Consider the following 17765-nt stretch of genomic DNA (forward strand, 5'->3'; position numbering starts at 1 on the left):
ATTTAATAAACTTCACTTGCATTTAACTTACCCCCTTCTCAAAAGTGAAAGTATAATAGATGGATCTGGAAAACAAATGCAACAGATTTCTGCTTTACCCAAAATCTCTTCAGAAATGCCTGAGGAACCAGTGCAAATTGTCTTGTGGCCATATGAATAGAAGCAGTTTTATGTGGCTGAGATTAGGTTCTTGACATGTTGATGGTGTGAAAACCACACCAGTTACCACAATTATAGGCCCCTGAACACGTCCCAAGGGAAGTCAACCTATACAGCAGGGCAAAGTAATCTTTGGTAGTGTTGGAGTGATGTTGTAGCCAGTGGTCCTGGAATTATCCAAGAGGCAAGAATTTTTGTGAATGATACCTTTTATTGAACCAGTTGCATGATTGGGATAAAGTTAGATAAACTTTCAAATGCAAGGCATTCTTCATCAGGTTCCAGCTTTGTCTAACTATATCCCAGCCATACAGTTGTTCTAATGAAAGATAGGACCTGCAAAAATTCTTCCCTCTAAGTAACATGTCTTTCTTCCAAACTGAGTTTTGTTCCAATAAATAGTATTTCTACATACAGAAAACTTTGGTTTACAAGACTATATAAGTGTGGTCACCTGGTATAATTTGTAAACACAGTATCTGACACTCCTACAGCTTGGTCTACTAAAGGCAGGTTTATTAATGCGAAGTTGAAAGTGAAAATATATGCATGGACCCAGCTGTGTGCTTAGTTCTGGTCGAGTAGTATGTGACTGAATTCTTATGAGGTTTTTCTTTGAGTTTTCTTGTTACAAAGTCTTGACTTTCATATGGTGGTAAAAATAATGACTGAAATCTGTACTGAGATACACCTGTGATACTCCATTGACTTCTGAATTTGGCCCTTTGTTTTTAACCTAATCCAAAATAGATCAAAAGATGCATAAGGAATTTAAATAAGCATATTATCCAAGAACCATGCTTAAGACCTACTAATATCTTCCGCTTGAAGAGCAGTAAATAGCAGCTATCAACATATCAGTACTCAAGGCAGGTGTCCTGGAGCAGTGTTTCTCAACTTTTTTTGTACCAGGACCCATCTGTAAACAATGATGGCCGGTCCCAACCCAGCACTCCCAACCTGCAGCCCCAGTGTGTGGAGCAGGGGGTGGGTGTGTGGGAGAAAAGGAGGGCTATGGGGGTCCCAAGCAGCCCCTTGCAGGCTGGAACTCTGATAGTCTGGAAGAGAAAAGCCACGGTTTACCATGTTTTTCTCCTTTAAAGGAGAATCTATTTTTAAAGTTTGTTCGCTCGACCGTTTCATATGTTCTTGCGATCTGCTTTTGGGTTGTGGCCCATGGGTTGAGAAATACTGTCCTAGAGGCCACAAAAACAATAAAACTGTAGTTTAGCATACAGCATGTATTTCAGGGTTTTTTGTATTTTATTTTCATTAAACAGACATAGGAAGAATCGTGAAGCAGCCAGTGAGCTTCTGATGAGATTGAAAGACAACAGGGATCTTCAAAAGTTTCTTCAGGATTGCCAGGAGGTAGGTATTGTCACATCACTCTGGTGTATAAGAGCTTCAGTCCATGGGAAGAAGATCTCCTTGATGTGCACATAATGGAAGGGTAGAGCTTTTATTAGGTTACAGGATCAGGTCTTGAATGTCCATCTGGTGTGTATTGAACAATCCAAAAAGCAGATATATTCATGTAAAGTTAATCCTTTCCACTGTTTTACTACCTGAAGATTCTGTCTTTGTCTTCATTTCCTCTTTGATCATAGTACATGTAGGAGAAGAAAGCAACACCAACTCTAAACTATCATTAAACTTTGTCAAAAAGAATCTGGAGGGGCTTAGCACTACTGTATAAACTGCCACACCTGTGGCTGATTGTCTTTGTGTATATTTTGTCTGCCTGGATTTGATAAGAGGAATTTGGTAAGAGGACCAGAAAGTAAGAAACATGGATTGAATAGGAATGCACTGGATTGTTTTTAGTGTGTCATTTATTAGGCAGGGTTTTTTTTTCTAATTATTATTAGACTTTCCTAAAAAAAAACAAAAAACCTCTAGATTTCGTAGCAACTGACATAGCTTTTTCACTGATGGCATTTTCAATTTTAACGTTGGAAATAATCTTTCCCATAAATTGTGGAATGAATTAGAGTATTATTGAGTACTTTCATGTATCACTTGTAGCCCTTAAACATTTTAGATTTGGAACAACAAAGAGATCCCTGGGGACCTCAAGATTCCCAGCATCATGACTATCTTCAAGAAATAAGATGAGTCTATGTGTAGGAACTAGTGAGGTATCTATTGCTCTCCTTTCCACAGCAGGAAAAATCCTTGCCTGCATCCTCCTGAGCTCTGTCTTCTACCTCTTGCTGAGGAAGTCCTGCTGGAATTGCAGTGTGGTTTCAGACCATCCTTTGGGGCAATAGACATGATCTTTGTTGTCCACCAGGTCCAAGAAAGGTGTCCAGCATAACATCAAGACTTGTATATGGCCTCCATTGACCTTACTAAAGTCTTTGTTTCCATCAATCATGAAGCTCTTAGGCTTGTTCCAGAACAGATGACTGTGAGTGTTCTTTGTTGTGTAGTGGAAACAGATCCATTTATCACCTGAACTGGGGTCAAGCAAGGATACATCATTGCCCTAACCCTGTTCTCCATTTTTGGACAGTCATCCTGGTTCTCATTAAAGACCAACTTCCTTCCAGAATTGACATTGAATAGATGGAGGGAGCCCTGAATGGATGGAGTGCTTCTCAATCTGGGTCACTTTTGCTTGAAGACCCAAGTACTCAAAACAACCATCCTTGGCCTTCAGTATGCTGACAACTGCACCATCTTTGTGCACACTGAGGAAAACCTGTAGACCATGCTGGATCTTTTGGAAAAGCTTGCTGAACTTTGGGCCTCTCTTTCAACATTGAGAAGACTAAAGTTCTCTATCAGCCTGCATTGGGCCATAAATATGACCCCCCCCCCCTTCCCAAATTACCATCAAAGGAAAGACCCTGGAGGTAGTCGAGCACTTCCTCTACCTTGATAGCCACCTTTCTCAGAGTGAACATTGATGAGGAGATCCAGCACAGGATCTGGAACCGCAAGTACCACCTTTGGGAAGTGGCTTCAGAATGTCTGTATACATCACAGTCTCCAGAAAGACACCAAGATCCAGGTCTACACAGCATCCCGACCCTGTTCCACAGATGTGAAACATGGGTAACCTAGTGTCACATCTCAAGAGCGTGGAGAGATATTACCACCAATGCCTCTGGAAAATCCTCCACATATAATGGGAAGATCGCTGTACAACCCAACATCTTTGCTGAAACGAGTGTTACCAGTATTGAGTTAGTGATCCTCAAGCACCAACTTAGCTGAACTGGACATTGCGTGCAGATGCCTGACTCAACTCTCAAAACAAGTGCTCTACTCCCAGCTTGGTTGCAACCCAAGATCTCACAGCATTCAGAGGAAACACTAGACGGACACATTAAAGGTATACCTCAAAAAAGTAGATGCTGACATCATCAAGAGTAGGGAGGAGCTGGCTGCCAGCCAACTCCAGTGGCTTTGCAACCTCAAACAAGTGGCAGCCCCCTTCGAGGTAAAACATCTTGCCCTTGAAGCAGAGATGAAAGAGCAGAGGAAGAAAAAAAAAAAAGAATGCTAGCTTACAGAACCTACTCTCTCTTACAGATGGACATGCAACTTCTGTGGTCGGATCTGTAGCTCAAGGATTGGACTCTTAAGTCACCTGAAGCCCCATCCGTGAGTTGTTGTAGAGAATGATCATCCTCAAATAGAGGGATTGCTGACAATGATGGTACCAGCAGTGGCGTGAATTTCTCAAGTTCATCTCAAAGTGACATCAAGTTTGAAGCTTAATTAGAGACCTCCCTTTTTAGAAGCACAGGCAGAAGTAGAGAGACTACAGTTGGCCAGTGTCAGTTTGCTTTTTACATGAGTGTGAATACCAGATCTCTAGGTCCTTGATGGTGTACTGTAAACAGGAACCAGGGGACAGAGACAGCTGCAGGGTCTGTGCTTTTGGGAATGCAATGACTGCTCATTCAGTGCAACCCATACTTAAGGGGTATGGAGAAGGCAGGGCCACTCTTCCCTCTTCACTGTCTTTGTCAGCTGGTAATGCACATCAGAAACCTGATGTGCATTAGTAGAGCACATCAAGGCTTTTGGGAAGCTTTGTGTTTCCCTTAATTACAGAACCACTTCTGAAGTGTTGCTGCTCCATATTGCTTACAACGTAAGACTAAGAAAGAATTAAGAGACAGATCTGAACCCCAGTTCTCTGGATCCTATCTCAATACTGTCAGTTGTAACCAAAGGAAAGGAGGACATTTTTCTGTAGAGTGAACTTCTTTCACAGGGTAACTACTCTCAGGATTAGTCACCAAGTCTATTATGCTGAGTCTGTTCTGTGATGCACACACTTTTCATAGATTTCATAGACATTAGGGCTGGAAGGGACCTCGGAAGATCATCGAGTCCAGCCCCCCGCCCAAAGGGCAGGAAATCAGCTGGGGTCGTAGGATCCCAGCAAGATAAGCATCCAGTTTCATCTTGAAGGTGTTCAATGAAGGCGCTTGAACAACCTCCGGTGGCAGGCTGTTCCAGACCTTGGGGGCTCGGACAGTAAAGAAATTCTTCCTTATGTCCAGGCTGAAACGATCTTGTAGCAGTTTGTGACCATTCAACCTCGTCATCCCTTGGGGCGCTCTGGTGAACAAACGTTCCCCCAGATACTGGTGGTCACCCCTGATAAACTTGTAGGTGGCCATCAGATCACCCCTGAGCCTGCGCTTTTTCAGGCTAAAGAGCCCCAGGGCTCTCAGCCTGTCATCGTAGGGTCTGCTTCCCTGACCTCTGATCATGCACGTGGCTCTTCTCTGGACTCTCTCAAGCTTCTCCACATCCTTTTTGAATTGTGGAGCCCAAAACTGGACGCAGTACTCCAGCTGCGGCCTCACTAAGGCCGAGTACAGGGGGAGAATGACGTCCCGGGATTTGCTTGAGAAGCATCTATGGATGCGAGCCAGCGTTTTGGTCGCTTTACTAGCCGCAGCATCGCATTGCAGGCTCATGTTCATCTTGTGGTCAATGATGACCCCCAAGTCTCTTTCTTCCATAGTGCTAGCCAACATAGCACTGCCGAGCCTATAAGGATGCTGCGGGTTTTTTTTCCCAAGGTGGAGAACCTTGCATTTATCGGCGTTGAACACCATCAGATTCTCGTCCGCCCACTTGCTGAGCCTGTCCAGGTCAGCCTGGATCATCCGCCTGTCTTCTGGTGTGGATGCTTTGCCCCAAAGTTTGGTGTCATCTGCGAACTTGGCCAATCCGCTTCTGACTCCCGTGTCCACATCATTAATGAAGATGTTGAACAGTATGGGTCCAAGGACAGAGCCTTGGGGGACCCCACTGGTCACAGGACACCACGATGAGTGACTTCCATCAATTACTACCCTCTGGGTCCGACCCCGGAGCCAATTTTCCAGCCAGTGGATCGTGGAGGACCCAAGGCGACAATTGGCCAGTTTCTCCAAGAGACGATCATGGGACACCAGATCGAAGGCTTTTTTGAAGTCAAGATATATGACATCAATCTCATCTCCCTTGTCCAGGTGATAGGTCACCTGGTCGTAGAAGGAAATGAGATTGGTCAAGCAAGACCTACCCGCAACAAACCCGTGCTGGCTATCCCTTAAGATGTTGGCGTCGGCCAGTCCATTAAGGATGGCCTCCTTAATAAACTTTTCTAAGATCTTCCCTGGGATAGAAGTCAGGCTGATGGGCCTATAGTTAGCCGGATCCACTTTCCTCCCTTTTTTGAAGATAGGCACCACATTGGCCTTCTTCCAGTCTTCGGGCACTATACCAGAGCGCCAAGAGTTTTCAAAGATCCGCGCTAGAGTCTGGGCTATGATGCTCGCCAGCTCCTTGAGTACCCTGGGGTGAAGATTGTCAGGGCCGGCTGACTTGAAGGTATCCAGCTTCTCAAGATGTTCCTTCACGAAGTCAGCATTAATGGAGGGCAGGGGATCACCCTCACCCGGACTTCCCGGCCCTGTAGCAGGCACAGGCGTCCCATGGGGCTGATGAAAGACAGACGCAAAGTACCTATTTAATAGGTTGGCTTTTTCCTGGGCGTCAGTTGCCCCATCTGGTTCAGCAGGGGTCCAACGTTGCCCCTGCTTTTCCTCCGGCTCCCCACATATCTGAAAAAGGACTTTTTATTGTCCTTGATGCTCAAAGCTAGCTGGAGTTCAGTTGCAGCCTTGGCTTTCCTGGTCTGCTCCCTACAGGACCGGACCAGTGCAGAATAATCCTCCTTGGAGGTGACTCCCATCCTCCATCCTTTGTAGGCCTTTCTTTTTAGCCTCAGGAGGTCTGCTAGGTCCCTGGAGAGCCAGGGGGGCTGCTGTGCCCTCTTGCTGCCTTTCCTCCGAGATGGAATAGACTTAGTTTGGGCATTGAGGATCGCTCCCTTGAGGAGCAACCACTCTTCTTGAACTCCCCTCTCCCTGTGGTCACAGTCCCTTAGGGCCTCACTGACAAGCCTCCTGAGCTTGTCAAAGTCGGCTTTCCTGAAGTCAAGGACTTGCGTGTTGCTGACTGACTTGCCAGCTTTTCGGTGGATGGTGAAGGTGATCAGCTCGTGGTCGCTGTCACCCAGCTTCCCATCGATCACTAGGTCGCCGACTAGGTCATCCCCTGTAGCCAGTACCAGGTCGAGCAGCGCTTTGCCTCTCATTGGCCCATAGACTTCTTGAGTCAGGTAGAGGTCATCCAGGCATGAGAGGAAGCTCTGCGACCGCTCAGATTTTGCTGAGCGATCCTCCCACGAGATGTCCGGGTAATTGAAGTCACCCATGACAACCATGGTCCTGGAGCAAGCTGCCTCAGTCAGTTCCTGGGCAAACTTCTGGTCAAGCTCAGGACTTTGGGTGGGAGGTCTGTAATAGACTCCCACCATTGTGTCCCCTGTGCCGTGTTCCCCACGGATTTTAACCCAAAGGGTCTCCAGCCGTCCACCCTGGTCGCCAATATCGGCTTGCAGGGACGTGTAGCTTTCCTTAACATAGAGAGCTACACCCCCGCCCCTTTTCTCTACACGATCCCTCCTGTACAGGGTATAGCCATCTATCCCCGTGGTCCAGTCATGGGTGGAGTCCCACCAGGTCTCCGTTATCCCTATGACATCGTAATTGTTTGCACTGAGCAGGAGGATGAGCTCCTCCTGCTTATTCCCCGAGCTCCTGGCATTAGTGTACAGGCAGGCAAGCGCCCCCTGGGGGGCTCCTTCCTTGCCCACAGATTTTACCAGGGCTGGGGCTGGGGTGGGCTCCCTTGAGTGCCGTAATCCGCTGGCTTTGCAAGGATTGCTCAGCGGGCCAGCAGTGGCAGTAGTCCCCCCATCTCCCAACGGGCTTAGTTTAAAGCTTCTTCCCTTCTAGTTCATAAGAGGCACTGCTATGATGGAGAAGGTTCAGTGAAGCCCATGAAGATAAGGAAACACTTACAGAGATAGTTTAGCTACAAGGACTAAAAGACCTATCTTTCTCTAGGCTGGAGAGGAAAGAGAAGATATCCCAGGTTGTTTTTTTAAGTAGTTAGGTTTATTGCCACACTGTTATTTACAGGCTAACTGTCTGTCTGTCTTACGCATACTGATGGATGTGTCCAAGAAATCCGGTGAGTGGATTAAATTAAAATGTGACAAGTGGAAATTCTCAGAAAGTGGTACTGAATCTTGGAGGTTTCATTTTCTTCAAATCACCATTCCTCAGTAGCCCGCATCAAGAGACTTAAAGCTGAATTTCCAGTCTGAATACTTAGGAGTTTGAATGCTTTCCAGTCCAATGTCTTTTAAGTCAGAGTGAAAGAAAGATGTGGCATCCAGCCCAAAGTCTTCTGTTCACTGACTATGCTGACTGGTTTTGTCGTTCCTTATAGACGTTTATGAACCTTGCACCTTGAGAGATCCATTGGCAATCTCCAGATTTACAATGTCTGGGAAGAGAAATAAAAACAATCCCAAGTCTTTCCTGATTGTTCTACAGTTACATGCATCTGTGCTACTTGCCTTTCTCTAAATTCTTATCTGTGTTTTCTCTGTTCACAAGACACCACTTGAAATTCAGTGTTATGAGGAAGACACAAGCTGTGAGGAAGTGTAGCAGACTAGCTCCCATTGCCCTTAAGGACTGAGTCCTTACTTAATTGAAAACAATGGCAAAACTCCATTTCAACAGGATATGAAGTTGCCCTTAATGGAATAAGGCCATATTTCAGGGAACATATTACTACTGAATTATCATTGTATTTATATTGGCCCAGAACATACTAGGTTCCAGTAGCCAATAACTCTCTGGTGTGTAAATAAAATAGCTTTTAATGTTGATGCCTTGAATTATTATTTAGAGATCTTTGTGATGTCAGAAGAAGGAAAGAAGGGCAGTGGGAATTACAAGACCCAGGTATATCCTGATAACTGCTCACTATATTCCATTTATTTATGCTTCAGTTTACCCCAGCTGTAAAATGTAGATGCTAATACCCTCCTTTGGAAGGTATTTGAAGATCCTTGGAGGGAGTTAATGTGACAGTTGAGTGAAAACAGATAATGGGAGCGTTGCAGTTGTCAGAGTGGACCATTTATCTCTTTAATTGGGAAGTCAGGAGAACAGCCACCAATTCAAGGCTATATAATCATCCTGAATATATGGTCAATGTGTTAATTTTTAGATTCTGTATGTTCCCTGCCAGTATGCCTGTTACAGCTGTAAACTTGGATGCTCATAATGTTTCCAGTAAGAGTCACATTTTTAGATTCAATGGAAAGATCAGATAAAGATTGGGGGTTTTTTTGATTCTCCAGATAGGTTTTCCTTTTGTTTTTGCAGAGCTCAACAATGCTTTTAAAATGACCTTTAAAATGTTCATGAATTATGAATGGACATTGTTGTTCAGGAATGCTGACTGAGTGGTGGTGGATTGGCAAGTTTTACTTATGTGTTCTGTTACCATATGATGTTTTTATCTGTAGGATGGTTTGTACTGCAGCAGTGACCTGCTTAGCAACAAAGCTGGGACTTGTTTAGATATTTTCCCCTTGGGTAGGTGGCTCTAAAGATGCAGAATAGGCATCTTCTTGTAAGCTTTTTTTAAGGTGTTTTGTGCTTTCTTCCTAATTTTTTTTTAATGTCAAGACCACTCAGATATGAGCTACTCGAGAGACTTTTTTTAGGGTTAGTAGCAAGCCTTGCTTTCACTCCTATTACTTTCTATGCTATTACTTTTTAAAAATGCCCTCATTTCCTCAGTGTATTTTCAATTTTACTTTCTATTGCTACAATTTAGGAAAATCTGAGCAAAAGGAGCAAAGTGAGTTTATAAAATGTAAAAAAGCAATTTGGGTTTTAAATTACAGGAGTTAGTTTAATGAATATTGGAAAAAACATTTTTATAAACAGAAGAAAAATTCCTTTAGTTTTGAAGAATTTCTTAACATTAGAAAAGGTGTAGGGGTGTGTGTGTGTGTAGAAAGATTTGAGGGAAGGGTTATGGCTATAATATTAAAGTGGTATGAAAACATTACTTATTTGTAAGATTCTCTTTTGATATAGGTGTACATATAGAAATTTTCATTGAATATATCAGTTAAGAGTAAAACAAGGCCAGGGTGAATAATTTAGATGCAGCTAAAATGGACCTGTACATCTGTTTTTAATCCTATTGAAGTCCATGGGAATCTATTAACATACAGGATCCACATTGTTGGACCATAATACAGAGTCAGGGTCCTGCATGAGAAGTTACAGAGAATTCTAACTGCCATTCTGGTTGTATACAGGCCTGATATTTGCCTAGAGAGAATTTGGGGAAACATATTCTAGATAGAGGTATAGCTGGGTGCTTGGGGCAGGGGCAACTTTCAGTTGCTGGTGTGGCTTTGACGGCAGCTGTTATTCCATTTCCTATTTCCCCCCTCTCCCCCCCAGCAAAGTCAGTATTTGGGGCTGCTGCCCTGGTCACTCCACCTTAGTTATGCTACTGATTGTAGATGCTATCTTTAAATGGAACGCATGGTCCTGACCCTGCTGCTGTTGATCTCAGTGAGCTTTGCTTGTACTTTGGTGAATGGAGCTATTTGTTTACTTGTAGGGAAGAGTAAAAGCCCTTCAAATTTTCCAGCAGCACCCTAAAAATGAACCTCTAGGTGTCTGTGCAGTAGTGATAGACTACCAATACCATACTATCAATGTGCTAAGCATAAAGTGAATGTCAGAGCTGTACCTAAAGGATCCTCTCTAGAAGGGTGCTCAATCTATCTACCTCTTTCATGTGTGGCCTCACCACTGATGCTGCCAAAAGCAAGCCAGCCATTAGTTAAGGGCTGAATGTAAATTTGGGTGTTCGGTAATCAGCATATCCAAATGAGGGCCTGATCTGGGTAATGTGTGATTTGTCAGCTTTCCTCAGTATCAAATATTGTGCATGACAGCAATAAGAGTTATGCTGTCCTTCTGTTAGAAGTAAACATACGTGGCCAGAGCCAAAGCTCATTGGAGTCGGCAGTCTTTCCACATGCTTCAGAAGGTTTTGGAGCTGGCCTATTCTCTGTGAGGTAGAAACTGGTTATTCTTGTGTTGTAGGGGCTGTAAAAGAGATGGACAGAGCCTAAAATCCTGAATTTAAACAGCCTCAGATCTGATCCAGCTTCTCTCCTCTATCCTTGTAATGGGTTACATCCCCTCAACCTTGGTGCTGAGTATCTTCTAGTTTTCCATCCTCTCCCAGTTCCATTATAGAGACATGCTTAACCCCAAGCAACCACATTTTTTCACATTTTTACAGCTGTCACTTTGGATCAATGAGAAGATGCTTACAGCCCAGGATATGTCTTATGATGAAGCAAGGAACTTACACAGCAAGTGGTTAAAACACCAGGCATTCATGGCAGAACTTGGATCCAATAAGGAATGGCTGGACAAAATTGAAGAGGTAACTAATTCCATAAGCTGGCTCTCTTCATAAAATACAGTTGCGTTCAGATTGGAAACTAAAAGCGTTACCCTTATACTGACCAGATTTGCTTTGCATAATTTCTTCAGTTTGACAGTAACTAATTCTCATTACTTCAGAGCAAATAAAGCTTTGAAAAACAAATCTGCCCAGTTCATCCTCTGTCCCATGTAATTGGTCTTGTTTCCAGTCTAATCTGTTTTATCTAATCTGGGTGCGATAGAGCCAAGTTTTTACATTGTACTTAGTGACCAATTTGCCAGTTTTTTTCCTGTTGCCAAATGATGGAAGAAGGGAGAGCGCAGCTTGTTTTTCAGATCCTGGGCTGAAGAGCACAAAAATCATTTTGGCTAGTAAACTGCACACACTTGCTATGCGGATTGTTGAAAGAAAATGTCTGTAAAAGCCAGGTTACTGTGGTGACTCTCACTGTTTTGGGAATGTAATCCCACCACCTTTCAAAAACAAACCTCATGTACAAAGGTAAAGCACAGACAGTTTTGTGAATCATTAACATCTGCACAGAGCAGTACCAAGTGATTTTAATAGCATTAATGTGATGTGATATTCGCTTTTTTTTTTCCATTTCGCATTTGAAAGGGAGAACACCAGAACACTAAAAAATTTCCATCTCCAGCCCTGAAAGTGGGTTTCCATTCACTGAAGTTAGTTTAATTGCTTCGTTCCTTTTCCGCTGTGGCACTTTGTATCCCATTAGAGGCTTTTCAGTGATCTGCACGTAGTAATACCTTTTAGTGGTGTGATTGAAATACTGCTTTCAGCAGTAGGAGTGCTTTTTCAGCAGTACTAGTGTATTATCATCCTTTGTCCTTGGAAAGGAAGATTGCAACAAAAAGTAAAGTGCATGCACCAGAGTTATGTATTGAACCACAATTCCAGATGACTGAATTAACATTAACAGTATTCATGTGCTTCTGTTCTTTGAGCTGTTACCAGTTCCAGAGGTACAGAGTTAGTAGTAGAGACAGTATGTCTGAAAGTAAGGCAGTCTTTCTAAAGGAAGAAATATTTTGCATCCAACCATTTCATTGGTGTTTTTCTAAACAAGGGGCCTATTTTCCTGTAAAGATTCATCGATTCATAGATTGTAAGGCCAGAAGAGACCTCAAAAGATCATCACATCCAACCCCCTGTACCAAGCAGGAAAGATAACTCGGGGTCAGGTGATAACTGGGGGTCAGCAGGATAACTGGGGGTCAGCAATCTGACTGTCTAGTCTCCTCTTGAAGATTTCCAGGGCAGGTTATTGCATCACCTCTGGAGGGAGCTTATTTCACAGTCTGGACACCCTGTCTTTGAAGAAACTTTTAATACTTTTATAGTTGGTAGGGTTGGAAGGGACCTAAGCAGGTCATCAAGTCTGCCTCCTGCCATGGCAGGAAAGAATGCAGGGGTCAAATGACCCCAGCTAGGTGATTGTCTAGCTTCCTTTTGAGTATCCCCAGGGTAAGGGCAAGCACCACTTCTCTAGGAAGTTGGTTCCAGCTCCTAGCTGCCCTGACTGAAGTAGTGCCTCCTGATGTCTAGCCTGAATCTATTCTCAGTCAGTTTATGGCCGTTATTCCTTGTAACTCCCGGTAGTGCTCGGGGTAACAGGGACTCTCCCATAGCTTGCTGGTCCCCCCTGGCAAGTTTGTAGGTGGCCACCAGATCCCCTCTCAGCCTTCTTTTGTGTAGACTGAACAGGTTCAGGTCCCGTAGTCTCTCTTCATAGGGCCTACCCTGCTGCCCCTTGATCATGCGAGTGGCCCTCCTCTGGACCCTTTCTATGCTATCCACATCCCTCCTGAAGTGCGGCACCCAGAACTGGACGCAGTACTCCAACTGCGGCTGACCAATGTCGCATAGAGGGGGAGGCTCCTTGGACCTGCTCGAGATGCATCTATGGATGCATGACAAGATGTGGTTAGCCTTCCTGACTGTGTCCCCACATTGGAGGCCCATGTTCGTCTTGGAATCACTAGTGACTCCAAGATCCTTTTCTGCCTCTGTGCTGACAATAAGAGAGTTCCCCAGCCTGTAGGTATGCTGCTAGTTTTTCCTCCCTAAGTGCAGTACCTTGCACTTGTCCGTATTGAAACTCATCCTGTTCTCACCCACCCACCTCTGTAACCTGTTCAGATCTAGTTGTAGCCTGTCTCTCTCTTCTAGCGTGCTCACTTCTCCCCACATCTTGGTGTCATCTGTAAATTTGAACAAGGTGCCTTTCACCCACTTGTCCAAATCACCGATGAAGATATTAAACAGTGGGGGCTTGAAGACTGAGCCCTGGGGGACCCCACTGCCCATGTCCCTCCAGGTCTAAAATGACCCGTCCTCCAGCACTCTCTGGGTGCGGCCCTCTTGCCAATTTGCGACCCATCTGACTGTGTAGGCATCGACACCACAGTCACCTAAGTTTTTAATGAGGACGGGGTGAGAGACTGTGTCGAAGGCCTTCCTAAAGTCCAGAAATACTATGTCCACCACGACACCTGCATCCAGGGCTTTTGTGACCTGGTTGTAGAAAGCCACCAGGTTGGTCTGACAGGACCTGCCTCTAATGAACCCATGTTGATTGCCTCTAAGCATAATCTCCCCTGCTGGTCCCTTACAGATGCACTCCTGGATAATTTTCTCCAAAAGCTTTCCCAGGACCGAGGTAAGACTAACAGGCCTATAGTTTCCTGAGTCCTCTTTCCTCCCTTTTTTGAAAATGGGGACCACATTGGCCCTCTTGCAGTCCTCTGGCACCTCACCAGAGCTCCATGAGTGCTCATAAAGCTGTGCCAGGGGTCCTGCAATGACCTCTGCTAATTCCCTCAGCATTCTGGGGTGGAGATCGTCAGGACCAGCTGATTTGAACACGTCTAGTCCCTCCAGAAGTTCCCTGACTAGGTCCTCACTGACCCTGGGCCTGGGTGCGCCTCCCCTAGGTCCGTCTGGATTCCTAGTGGGGGATGTCCCTGTCCCTGCTCAGAAAAATGGAAGAAAAGAAACTGTTAAAGAGATTAACTTTGTTGCCTGGTGCTACCACCAGATTACCAAGCATGTCTTGCAGAGTCCCCTCGTTACTTGGTACCTTCTTTTTATGTATGTACGTATTTTAAAAGGGACTTCTTGTTATCCATGATCCAGATCACTAGTCCCAGTTCCATTGCCGCCTTGGCCTTCCTAATAGCCCCACTACAATCTCAAGCAATGGAGGTATAGTCCTCTTTGGTGAGGGCCCCTCCCTTCCATTGGGTGTACGCCTAATTTTTGGCTTTGAGACATTCCTGGATGCTTTTGGTGGGCCATGGCAGCTTTTGAGCACTCTTGCCTGCTTTGGTCTGTTGAATGTTGAACCTGAATCGGTCTTCCAGGACTTTGTGGCCATTACTCCTGATTTTTCTTTTGAGTGCTCTGGTGAACAGTTGCTCACCGAGCCCTTGATGTGCTCCCCTAGTGTAGTGGTAAGCTGCTACCAAGTCCTCTCTTAGCCTTCTTTTTCTCAGGCTGAAAAGTCCCAGATGCCTCAGCCTTTCCTTATATGGCTTGCCATGTAAGACTGATCATATGGATGTCTCTTCTTTGGAGCCTCTCAGGCTTGTCCAAGTCCTTGTTAAAGTGTGGTGCCCGGAACTGGGTGCAGTACTCAGGCTGCGGTCTCACCAGGGCTGAGTAGAATGGAAGAATCACCTCCTTGGTTTTGCTGGAGATGCATTGATTGATGCATGCCAAAGTATTATTTGCCCTGCTGGCTACAGCATCGTGTTGCCAGCTCATATTCATGCTATTCATGCTGTGGTCTCTTATTACCACCAGGTCACTTTCATTCATGGTGCTAGTCAGTTTGGTGCTGCCAAGCCTGTAGGTGTGTTGAGGGTTGCTCATCCCGAGGTGGAGCACTTTAAATTTCTCAATGTTGAACTTCATCAGATTCTGATCCACCCAACTTGCTAGCCTGTCTTGTTCCCACATGGAAGGGAAACAAATATGCAAAAGAAGCTAAGACTTCAAAGTCTGTCCATCCAAACAGAGTCCCCCTTAGCATGACTGTTTTCACCCATCCTCCATTTTACAGCACAGCCATGCTTCTTTTAGCCTAAATTCCCCCAGCCCTTTATATAAAATGTTCTGTGGTACTGCAGGGATTCTGTACAAGTTAGGGCAACTTTTTTTTTCTGTCATCACCTCCTCCTTGTTGCTCCACAGGTCTCTTGGGTAGTGCGCTCTAATTCCAGGCAAAACATGTCATCTGAATCCCTACATAACCATCATGAGGGACCTTCCGCAAGGTTTAAATGAAAAATGGCAGTGTGCAGCCAACGCTGTCCACCCATCCAGCCCCCTTCCTCCCCCACGCACAACTCCGGTGCCTGCAGAAAACCCTCTCTTGGAAGTGGAGAGGACTTGGAAGTCTTTGCCCTGAAAAGAAACCTTTAGATGAGATTGTGATAGTACTGGGTGGCTGGTGCTGCCAAATCAAAAGGGACCCTGGACTCTATTACTGAGATTCATTTAATGAACAGAACTGTGATGCTCCTGCTTGACGTTTCACTTAATTTGCTTTGTACTTTACAGGAAGGGATGCAACTCATTGCAGAGAAGCCAGAGACTGAGGTCATAGTGAAAGAAAAGCTGACAGGTCTACACCAAATGTGGGAGGAGCTTGAATCTACCACTCAGACCAAGGCTCAGCGACTCTTTGATGCAAATAAAGCAGAGCTGTTCACCCAGAGTTGTGCTGATCTGGATAAATGGCTGAATGGCTTGGAGTGCCAGATACAATCTGATGACTATGGAAAGGATCTTACCAGCGTCAACATTCTGTTGAAAAAACAACAGGTAAATGAGATGTGGCTTGTGTAAAAGAGAGAGAAAGGGCAGCTCTACACAAGCTTAGGAAGACACAAGCAATGCTTCCAGTTTAGAAGAAGATTTAGTTTATTCTTCTTTCTTCCTGTTAGTTTTTGCCTTCCCTTAAACAAGAGAGGACAATCAGAGACACACTGACCCCAAATATTCAGTGTCACTTCCCCTCTCCCTTCCTCCCTTCCTCCCATTTGCCTTTTTATACTGTTTCTCACCCTCAGGATGATCCTCCAGTATTTGTTTGCCCTCCACTTTCCATCTTCAAGTTGCTGCTTGCTCCCTAATTCCCTATAGTTAGAGCCATGAGCAAAGTCATTCTGCCCTTACTGTTTCTTCTGCTCCAGAATTGTTAGATTGAATTATGAGTAGCTAGTAAAGAGTAAGTTCTAGTAACCAAATTCATCCCTTGCACAAACACATATAGTACCCCTTGTGACTTCGGTGATGTTAAGCCCTATTGTTCATCAGGCAACCTGGCCTTAATGTGACCTCTTTGCAGGTGCCTTCCTCAGTCCAAACAGGAAGGATGCATTAGTACACATGGGCAATACTTTTGGCATTTTAAGACATGTTCAAGTGTCCCAATAATTACCGGTGTAAGGCAGATTCCTACATACTGTGATTCATCTTTTGTTCTAGTCCAACATTGTGAAGGTAGTGACATTTCCAGTCAGACAAATTACATGTAATAAGTGTATGGGGATTTTTTTTTTTTCAAGTACTGATGGCATATTTTCCCCTTTTTTAGATGCTTGAGAACCAAATGGATGTTCGTAAGAAGGAGATAGAAGAGCTACAAAGCCAGGCACAGGCTTTGAGCCAGGAGGGGAAGAGTACTGATGAGGTGGATGGTAAACGTCTAATTGTAGAGCAGAAATTTTTGGAATTACTGGAACCTTTAACTGAAAGGAAGGCAAATCTATTGGCCTCCAAAGAGATCCACCAGTTCAACAGGGATGTAGAAGATGAGATTGTGAGTATAAGCCTTGGTCCCCTTGTAAACAATCAGAACGGTCGGGCATTTGAAACTGGTTTGAGTTCATCTATCACTAATATGTTAGACCAAGGGTGTTTGATCACCAGCCCGCAGGGTTCCCCACAGGCCCAAAAATTTTGTGGTGAGAGAGTTGTGGCAGCATTAATTGCTACTTCCCAGCTGTCAAATCTCCAGATCTGTGGGGAACCCTGTGAGTGGATAGTGTGGGTTCTGCATGCTAGATCAAACACACAGGGTTAGGGCAGCACAGGGCCTGATCCAAGTGGGATGAGGGAGGATCTAGACATGTGGGATCCGGCCCAACACCATGTGGGATCTGGCCCATGGACCAGCCTCATGCCACTCATCCAATCTGTGGGGCTGAAAGGTTGAGCGCCACTGTGATACTATTGCATTTCCAAGTCCCAGGTCTCCCAGACTTCGTCTCTCCTCTCCTCTCCCATCTGTCTAGGATTTCTCTATTAATGAAGTTGTTTTGGTCATTTCTCTTTTAGTTGTGGGTTGGCGAGAGGATGCCTATAGCAACATCTACTGATCATGGACATAACCTCCAGACTGTTCAGCTACTAATAAAGAAAAATCAGGTGTGTACTGCTTTCAGAAATACCTATGCTGTGTTAGCTAGCTGTTCTCAGTATGCAGTAGGACTTTTCCGTGACAAATATTTCAGGAGGCTTTGCTTGGGAGGAGTTTGCTCAAAATGCTTAGGCCAGACAGTGGATGCTCCGGAGTGAGTGTGCTGGGAGTGGCAAAAGTGCAGAGGTTCCCTATCCCTCTGATATCTTTATGCAGGAGACAGTCTTCATTTGTCAGTCAAACAAGGCAGTCCAGGCAGCTAAGGTGCCTTTTGCTGCACCTG

The 17765-nt window shown here is 44.8% G+C and overlaps 1 protein-coding gene across 2 annotated transcripts in view; it reads left to right on the top strand.

Moving 5' to 3' along the window:
- The window catches only part of SPTBN1 (spectrin beta, non-erythrocytic 1), a 200417-nt gene that overhangs the window by 149850 nt on the left and 32802 nt on the right, over positions 1-17765 (top strand). For both annotated transcript variants that reach the window (XM_006274441.4, XM_006274440.4), the window contains 5 exons: positions 1440-1530; positions 10885-11031; positions 15619-15882; positions 16658-16882; positions 17401-17490. In XM_006274441.4, coding sequence (XP_006274503.1) covers positions 1440-1530; positions 10885-11031; positions 15619-15882; positions 16658-16882; positions 17401-17490 — 817 coding nt within the window. The remainder of the gene's footprint in view (positions 1-1439; positions 1531-10884; positions 11032-15618; positions 15883-16657; positions 16883-17400; positions 17491-17765) is intronic.

Source organism: Alligator mississippiensis, chromosome 1 (genome assembly GCF_030867095.1).
Source record: "Alligator mississippiensis isolate rAllMis1 chromosome 1, rAllMis1, whole genome shotgun sequence".
Classification (NCBI taxonomy): domain Eukaryota; kingdom Metazoa; phylum Chordata; order Crocodylia; family Alligatoridae; genus Alligator; species Alligator mississippiensis.